The sequence below is a fragment of the Ictalurus punctatus genome, chromosome 22, assembly GCF_001660625.3.
Source record: "Ictalurus punctatus breed USDA103 chromosome 22, Coco_2.0, whole genome shotgun sequence".
Lineage (NCBI taxonomy): Eukaryota > Metazoa > Chordata > Actinopteri > Siluriformes > Ictaluridae > Ictalurus > Ictalurus punctatus.
Window position 1 is genome coordinate 545,735 of NC_030437.2, and position 9,266 is coordinate 555,000.

The following is a 9,266-nucleotide window of genomic DNA, read 5'->3' on the forward strand; positions in this document are numbered from 1 at the left end:
CCCTCCTTCGATTCACGTGGTCGTTTAAAAGGTCTCGTTTACCAGCAAACATCAGTGCGAAAGATCACACGCAAAACTATTTCCTGCAGTTGTGATTTCACCAGTTCAAGTAACTTTCTGCAAAAAAAAGCACGAATTTTCTTTTTTTTTTTAAATTCTGTTCACCAGTTTCTGAAAGTTGTGTGCTCTTGATTAGTCATGTAGTATTAACTGTTTTAAATCATTATAAAATTATATTTATATGAAAATAGATTCAGACTCACGTTCTCTGGATATAAAAGTCTTTTATTTATATAAATGTCTGTAGTAAAAAATATAAACATAATCATTTAAGCCTAAAACTAGACTTTATAGGAAGCCTTACCCATACCATACATACACCGTCTAAAACCAGAGCGTTTATTAAACGTACTCGACAGGTTCTGGATGGTTCTGGAAATGTCACATGGTAATGATGCTTTATTCACAACATTCCCAATTAGACATAAATATCACAGAGATTTATATTAGCATGATTACAACGAAAACGTGCAGCGTTGCAGTAACATGGTACCAACATTGCGCTATAAACATTACTGTGAAAAAAAAAGATTGCCGAACTCTGATATGCGTCTCTTAAGTTAAATTTGACAAGCCAATCACAAAGCTGATTCCATCACCACACTAGTAGAGAGATTAGCTGCAAGTTTGAACAGTTTACCTGATGTTAACTAAGCTGCTAATACATGTACAGCGATTGACAGCGGCGCTGTGTTTATGTAGCGCAGTAAGATTGAGTAAAAATGAAAAGGAAGCTTTGTGGTGTTACAGGTCACATGATCCACCTGAGCTCCTCTCTTTAACCCAGAGACGCAAAACTACACAATCGGGAGATGCCTGGACACTTCCAGTTCCACAGGCTTCTGATTTACAGTAACAGTGGCATTTATCTGAACACAAAGTTAAAATAAACAACAACAACAAACAGCAACAAACAAAACATAAAACATTGGAACTGAAAGTAAAAAAGTGGAAATGTTAACAGATCTGAAAGCTCAATAAAAACCCAAAACATCTGGGGGTTTGGTGCTTTGGTGTTAAAATTCTCCATGGAAATGTAGTCATGGACAACCTTGTGTAAAGTACTCTCTTAGTAATACAACACACACACACACACACACACACACACAAGGCACTTCCTGGTCACAAAAATAAACATGCTGCTTTTCAGGAGTCATGCACCTGTTTATACACCTTTTATACAATTTATACACCTGTTTTATTCTGTTAAAGCACAAATATGTCCTTTGGTCTGTTGTGTCATGTGACTTTGGGGGTCATGTGACTCCAGTCTTTGGGGGTCATGTGATTCCAGTCTTTGGGGGTCATGTGCCTTTGTAGTAACAGTGCGTTCCAGCTGCACCCTACACACTACACAATGCACTGCGATGTTCTTCACAACAGCAGACACAGGATGCACCTCTGTTCCACACCTGCAGTGGTTTGAGACATGCCCACAATGCACTGATGATAGACAGGATGTGTGATTGGGGACACGTCCATGAGGGATTGATGACGTTTGTGAAACCTGGTACCATAATCTCTGTGTGTGTGTGAGTGTGTGTGTGTGTGTGTGTGTGAGAGAGAGAGCGAGAGCGAGAGGTATAATACTGTGTACATATTAATACATGTAGGCAATATTGTGTGACAGAGTGTGGTGTAAAGGAATGTAAAATATTGCATAAATATTAATATATATATCAGAACCTCATATTTACATCTAAACATTGTAATACATGTTCGTACGTTTAGGTAACATCTGGTTCCCTTTAGTGTGTGAGGGCCTCCTGATTGTGTTCTGTTCTGTAGAACAGCAGAACCATGGAAACACTGCTCCAGAAGCCCTGTTCTTCATGCTGTAAAAATAAACATGAAGTCCAGACCTAACGTAGCCTCTAGAACCCACTCATTAGTCTAGTTCTAGATCCTGAATGTGATTTCAGCTGTTGTTTTGGACCAGCTTCTCTTTTTTGCGCCTGAATTTGGTGCTTGAACTCTTGGAGTAATGGAACCTTTATTGGTTTTAAAACTAAAGTCTAATTTTGGTATTAGAACCTGTGCCAAATGTGGACTCTAGAACCTGTTCTTAATTTAGTTAGAACATCGCCACCAACTTTGGTGCCAAGTTTGGTTCTGGAATCCACTTCTCATTTTGTTCCTCAAACCCACTTTTTAGCCCCGCCTCTAAAAGTACTTCTGCAGTTTTAAATGGATTCTTCTTCATTCAAGTGGAGTTTAGTACAAGTCCTTCACGTACACAGTATCCTGGTAAGGTGGAGCACTTGATGGCTATTGGATGGCTCGTTAGAGTTCTAGGTTTTAAGACCCGTTCTAGAACCCAGGCCTCATTGGGGTCCCTGAAGTTTCTACGTTAGAAACCACTTCTAATTTTTGTTCTTCACATCCATCACAATTGCGTCTATCACGAAGCTCCACTTCTAGAACGCGGAGTCTTTAACAACACGATAGTGCTGGAGCTTCGTGGGTTCCAGCTCCTGTTTAGAGTTCTGCTGTTTCCCAATTGGGCTGAACCAGGCTGTGCGGCCTGTGGGAGTGAAACCTGTGGACCGGGGCGGGGCCTGTCGGCGCAGGAACCGATTGGAGGTGACGAGGTCGCCGTAGCCCTGAGTGTGAGAGAAGGCGTAGCCTGAGCGGCGAGTGCTAGAGCGGCGGATCCTGGTGCGACGGCGAGGAGGAGGAGGCTGGGCCTTCATCTGGTGCACCATAAACCTCACCTGCACAGCAAGACAGGTTATTATTATTATTATTATTATTATTATTATTATTATTATTACTGTTGATAGTCTATTTCCTGGTTTATCTTCTTTAGTCCATCCTTACGTGGTTTGTGTAATAAGTGGATTGCACAGCTTTGTTGCTACAAATATTGCTACTGTTTCTTTACATAATAAATGACCAGCACATCTGAGGGAGATGTTGATGTTCTGAGACGTTCACATGGTCACTGGAGTTACACGAACTGTATAACAGGATTTAGATTTATCTCCATACGACTCTACAATGTGTCTCTAACATGCTGTAAAGCACTTATACAATAAACTATATGGAACCCCATCAGGCTGATATTGGAGAAAACTATGAGAGCTACCCGTAATTTGAACACTGACTCTGTGTGTGTGTGTGTGTGTGTGTGTGTGTGTGTGTATATGTGTGTGTGTGTGTGTACCTTGTCATTGATAGTGGGACTGATTTGGCTGTACAGGAAGCGGTGAATGAGTACTGGCAGCACACACAATACCACTGTCAGGACAATCGTCAGCCACACGTTGAGCTGATCCAGAGTGTTGCGCGCGGTGCCTAACGCACACACACATACACACACATACACACACTTGTTTTAATCATTGCAAAAGTCTAAAAACATGGTACAGAGTTGTAGTATTGTCTACAGTGGGTGTGTACTTGTGTTACTCTGTACAGGAGTTATTGTGATTGTTGCAGAGAAAAGTGTTTGGTGCGATTGGTGGAGTAGTTTTCTGTTCTCTTCCACAGTGATGTTTGTTGGTAAATGAGACGTTTTAGCTGTCCTCGTGTTCGACGCACGTGAATCGAAGAGAGCTTTGGCTGAATGCGTGTCGTGATGACGTCACATGACGTGTCTCGGCTGCTGGCTGTACTCACCTATGAAGGTGAAGGAGCCCGGCTGGAGTTGGTGCAGTCCGTCACTCTGCATAGCAAAGGAGACGAGGAAATACATCCCCAAACTCCCCCATACAAACAGGTGATTCACCGCGGTCCAGTACGACAGGTCCAAGCCCAACTACAGAGGAACAAGGAGAGGAGAGCCTGTATTCAGTCCTCAAAGTAACTAACATCAACCTTCTCCTGACCTCTTCATTCCCACAGGAACATATCAGGATGTCCTCACAGTAATGCATCCTGATGTGCAACTCTGCAGTGTTTAATAACATCATTCCTGAAGCATCTCCATGACGTCATGCGTGAAACACCTACCAGTGTGGTGGGTTTAGAACTCTCACTGTGTCCCTGCACTACACACCTGAACACACACAGTGAAGATGAGGCACGTCTGCGTGAGCAGGGCAAAGGACTGGTAGTCCGCGGTGTCGTACAGGGAAAGGTAGGGCACAAAGAACAGTACCAGGGAGCTGTAGCAGCTGTGGAGCGCACACTTCATAAAGGTTCCCAAGTTAAAGTACACACTCAGCTGACCCGGCCCATAAAGCTGAGGGTACTCCAGACCCCAGCTGTCGTTCACATCCTGAACCACACACACACACACACACACACTGTTACAGAATGAAACATGGAACAGGTCTGTGCTTGTTAGAGAATGTTTGTAGGTGTTGTACCTGGTCGAAAAGCCCCATGCCCAAAACCGGGAGCGCTGTGTACATTAGGTTGTAGAGCGCGATGAAGGCTTGGTCATACACCGTCTGCAGCAACACAACCAACACACACATACAGTCACGTCATGTGGGGTATTAGAAGAGGTTTATTTCAGTCTCTCCTTCTCTCCGTCTCACACGCTCGGGATAACATGCTCACCTGGGCGGAGAAGCCGCAGAAGAAGGCGTACCAGAAGTGCACGAAGGTGAAGGTGAAGTTCTTGTAGAAGAAGTAGCGTAGGAACTTGCACATGCGCAGGTAGGACCAGCGGCCATGCACCAGCAGGAGGCGCTGCAGGTAACGGAACTGAGCGAAGGAGAAATCGCTGGAGAGAACGGCTTGCATGCCCTCCTGCCCACTGATGCCCACTCCGATATGAGCCGCTGTGGGGGGAGAGAGAGAGAGAGAGAGAGAGTGAGGGAGAGAGAGAGAGAGAGAGTGAGGGAGAGAGAGGGGGCGGGTTAGAAAGACAAGAGAAGTATTAAATAATAGTTAAATATTCTGTACTACACAACACACTCGGTGTAAAAATAGATAACATGAAAGTCCGTTTCACCTAAAAGTATTGTTCTTTAACAGATCTTCGTTTACATGGCTGAGCTGTCTTTCATGTTCTTATTCATGATCATATTTTTAAATAAACAGTTTTATTCATTTCCAGTTTTATGAGGATTGGGGGACTGTGTGAATGGCAGCAGTGACTGACCTTTAATCATGCTAACGTCGTTAGCGCCGTCTCCGATAGCCAGAGTCACCGCCTGTTTGTATTTCTTAACGAGCTCCACCACCTGAGCCTTCTGTAGAGGAGTGACCCGACAGCAGATCACCGTCTTACACATACACGCCGTACGCAGGAACTCCAGCTCCATACTGCGCTCCAGAGCGTACGCCTACACACACACACACACACACACACACACACACTCTCTACAGTTTATCCTCTGTGGGTGGACACTGCAGTATTCAATACTGTATAATACATTATAAAATTCTACACATCTATGCGTGTGTGTGTGTCTCACCAGGCTGTGGCCGTTGATGACCAGGCCGTAATCTCCGCTCACATTCTCATCGTGCACAACTTTAGGCTCATTACCTAGAATGCTATCTGAGATGAAAGACGCTTCCTCGTCTGAGTCTGGAAGCATTTTAACCCGAGCGTCTCTGATGGGACAAGACCGAGAACACACACAAACAGTCAACAATTAGAGGCACTCCTACACTCTGTGATTCACGCTGAGACGCCCGCACTCTCCACCAGGGGGCAGTCACTTATTACTTTGAGCGTCCTAGTAGCAGTTCAGTGACATCACACTAACACTAACTGCATCGATGGATAGAATCTGTACTCTCGTTTCAGAAGCTCTAACAGACAGATATGGAAGTTCTCTAACACGTCAGGAGACAGATTTACGCTATTGTTACCTGAGTTCCCTCCTCACTTCCTCATGTGACTTTGCAGAGATGACGAAGACGTCAGTCATCTCCTCTCGCAGCAGGTTACAGGAGTAGCCGATGTTCTCTGCAGTTTCTGTACAAAATGGTGAGAAACCAAGTCAGTGAATGTGTGCCTGAGTATGATAAACTGATGTGATTTCAGGTGTGAGGGTGAATTACCTTGCTTGTCTCCTGTCAGCACCCAGATCTTGATGTCAGCTTTGGCCAGCTGCTCGATGGTCTGCGACACACCATCCTGGAGCTTGTCCTCGATCGCTGTGGCTCCGATTAACTAACACACCAGTAACACACAGCTTACCGCACGGGTTCCAGAACGTTTTGGACAAACAACCCAAAATGGACTCCAAGCCTTCATCACCCTCCATTTTCATTCAATAATTATAATATAGGACTAACGTAAACTTTTCAACATTTTATTATCTACGTGTGACATAATCGACTAAAATCCAATAGAATATTCCCTGCACTGATTTGACTAGTGTGTGTGTGTGTGTGTGTGTGTGTGTGTGTGTGTGTGTGTACCTGCAAGTCTCTTTCAACCTCCTCAAACAGGTCGTTGAGTTTTTCTTCCCGTTGATCAAGAGAAGTGCTCGCCTCATGGTGGCGCTGTTTCCACTCAGAGAAATACTGCTCATCCAGATCCTTATAGGCCAAGACCAGTGTGCGCAGACCCTCTCCAGCAAATTCCTACACACACACACACACACACACACACACACACACACACACACACACACACACACACACACACACACACACACAGGTATGTAGTCTGTAGAGTGCAGTGGGACTTGGATCTCATCTCACAGGACCCAACAAATGTGTTACAGGTAGTCAGGTATGAAGCTTTCAGGGCAAAGAAAGGTGTGTGTGTGACCTACATTCAGGTGTTCTGTGGTGACCTCCATCAGTTTGCTGCAGGAGTTGTGGAGTCGCTCATAAATGATGGTGTCTGCTCCTTTACAGTAGAGTGAGAGCTGTCCCTCTGGACTACGCACTGAGACACAGATTACATTATCAGACACGTCAGAGAGAAAGTAACACACACACACACACACACACACACACACACATACACACGCGCGCGGCATGGCCCGTACCGATGACAGACATCCTCTTGCGGACGTTGTTGAAGTCGAGGATGGCGAGCAGCTCATAGCAGCGTAGTTCACCGAGCTCCACCACACACAGCGACTCCGGAGAACGCGAGCGGAACACGAAGCCAAAATTACGCGCCGCCGTCACCAGAGCGCCCTCATCTGGAGACTGAGCCTGATACACCAACTCTATACACACACACACACACACACACACACACACACACACACACACACACACACACACACACACACACACACACACACACACACAGGGTGACATACTTATAAATGTGTCCGTTTACAGTGGCGGTGTTGTTTCTAATAAAATGGGAGTGATCAGTATAACATTATTGTGTGTGTTAACTGGTTAATTAGTGGTTTGTGCTTTTAAGCCCGCCCTCTAATTTCTCCACAGCCCTGCTCCCTCAACAATCTCTCTCTCCCTCACAAACACACACACACACACACCATTGTTGGTCTCATCGGGCATGACGGTGTGGCACAGAGCAAGCAGTCTGAAGAAATTGCAAACTTGTGGAGTGCCGAGCTTCACTGCCTCCAACAGAGAGGCATCATAGAACTGGAACTTCCCATCAGCAAGATCGTTAAAGGAGAAATCCACAGGGAGTGTGTCCTACACACACACACACACACACACACACACACACACACACACACACACACACACACACACACACATGTCACTAAATATCATTTACACACAATGAACAATAAACACTGTCCTACACACACACACGTTTCACTGTAATCAAGCACTCAGTAATCACACACTGACTATGCTCCTGTGTGTCTTTACCCCACGGGTTGAATTTGAGGAATTTTTAGCCTCTAAATACACAAAACCCCTTTGGAGAGTTTATGGGTGAAAATTGAGCCTTTCACCAATCTTCATGTTGGCAGCGTTGAGTGAATGAGTTCGAGATGTAGACAGTAACGCAAGTTTGGTCTGAATATCACACTCCAAAGCTGAGATATGAGGCGTCAATTTCACACTAATTACAGTCACTAGAATATACAGGTTTGGACACACTCAATTCTACACACTTGCTGCAGTCACACACATTATAATTACACACACTATAAATCACACACACTCACTATAATCACACTCACCATAATCTCACCATAATCACACACTATAATCACACACTTGCTGCAGTCACTCGTTATAATTACACACTGACTAAAGTCAAATACTTGTCATCACACACGCTATAATCACACACTTGTTGTAATCACACACTTTATTCAATCTTCTTCATATTTGCACTGATACCGCTGTCAGGCTGTACATCGTAAGGCAAGTTTGGTCTGAACATCACACTCCAAAGCTGAGATATGAACTGTTAATTTCCCACAAATTACAGGAAAAAAGTTACAGGTTTACAGCACACTGACTTGTACACTCGCTGTAGCCACAAACTCACTAACCCCACCATCGTTATAATTACACACCAACTATAATCACACAAGTGCTATCAACACACATAATAATCACACTCTAACTATAATCACACACACATAATAATCACACTCTAACTATAATCACACACTCATAATAACCACACTCTAACTATAATCACACACTCATAATAATCACACACTCATAATAATCACACTCTAACTATAATCACACACTCATAATAATCACACACTCATAATAATCACACTCTAACTATAATCACACACTCATAATAATCACACACTCATAATAATCACACTCTAACTATAATCACACACTCATAATAATCACACACAGTTTCATACCTCTGAGATCTCGAGCCTCTGTCCTGTGTAGTGGTCAATCACATCTCCTGCAGGACAAACAACACATTCAGTTTCATTTAACTGCTGTGAATTTTATGTTTGTTTTTATATACGTGTGTGTGTACAAGTGTGTGTGTCTGTGTGTGTGTGTGTGTGTGTGTGTGTCAGACCGTAAGTCTTGCCACCGATGGAACACTTGGAGAAGTTCATGATGTTCTGTGTGAGTGTGCCGGTCTTGTCAGAGAAGACGTAGTTGATCTGTCCGAGCTCTTCGTTCAGCGTGGTGGTGCGAGCCTCGGCCGGCGTGCCGCTGCGCTCGTGATACATCAGTCTGTCCCAGTTAATGTAGTAACTGTTCCCCAGACGGATCACCTCCATACTGAACACACACACACACACACACACACACACACACACACACACACACGTCTGAAAGTCATTCTACTGTCTCTTATTTCACTCAGTCCTAAACTGTGTTTTGTTATTGTTACTGACTAAAACCCAGTGAGC

The 9,266-nt window shown here is 44.2% G+C and overlaps 1 protein-coding gene across 6 annotated transcripts in view; it reads right to left on the reverse strand.

Annotated features, from left to right (window-relative positions):
* Nucleotides 1-264: 264 nt before the first annotated feature.
* Nucleotides 265-9,266, reverse strand: part of atp8b5a (ATPase phospholipid transporting 8B5a) — a 23,822-nt gene continuing 14,820 nt past the window's right edge. For 5 of the 6 annotated variants that reach the window (XM_053674489.1, XM_053674490.1, XM_053674492.1 and 2 more), the window contains 16 exons: nucleotides 8,927-9,135; nucleotides 8,757-8,803; nucleotides 7,437-7,602; nucleotides 6,969-7,154; nucleotides 6,750-6,865; nucleotides 6,391-6,555; nucleotides 6,028-6,139; nucleotides 5,836-5,941; nucleotides 5,433-5,574; nucleotides 5,117-5,300; nucleotides 4,570-4,793; nucleotides 4,374-4,457; nucleotides 4,061-4,282; nucleotides 3,682-3,820; nucleotides 3,227-3,357; nucleotides 265-2,774 (listed from right to left, as the gene is read on the reverse strand). In XM_053674489.1, the coding sequence (XP_053530464.1) occupies nucleotides 2,478-2,774; nucleotides 3,227-3,357; nucleotides 3,682-3,820; nucleotides 4,061-4,282; nucleotides 4,374-4,457; nucleotides 4,570-4,793; nucleotides 5,117-5,300; nucleotides 5,433-5,574; nucleotides 5,836-5,941; nucleotides 6,028-6,139; nucleotides 6,391-6,555; nucleotides 6,750-6,865; nucleotides 6,969-7,154; nucleotides 7,437-7,602; nucleotides 8,757-8,803; nucleotides 8,927-9,135 (2,530 nt within the window). In that variant the 3' untranslated portion in view covers nucleotides 265-2,477. The remainder of the gene's footprint in view (nucleotides 2,775-3,226; nucleotides 3,358-3,681; nucleotides 3,821-4,060; nucleotides 4,283-4,373; nucleotides 4,458-4,569; nucleotides 4,794-5,116; nucleotides 5,301-5,432; nucleotides 5,575-5,835; nucleotides 5,942-6,027; nucleotides 6,140-6,390; nucleotides 6,556-6,749; nucleotides 6,866-6,968; nucleotides 7,155-7,436; nucleotides 7,603-8,756; nucleotides 8,804-8,926; nucleotides 9,136-9,266) is intronic. The other variant, XR_008393239.1, reaches the window with a different exon arrangement.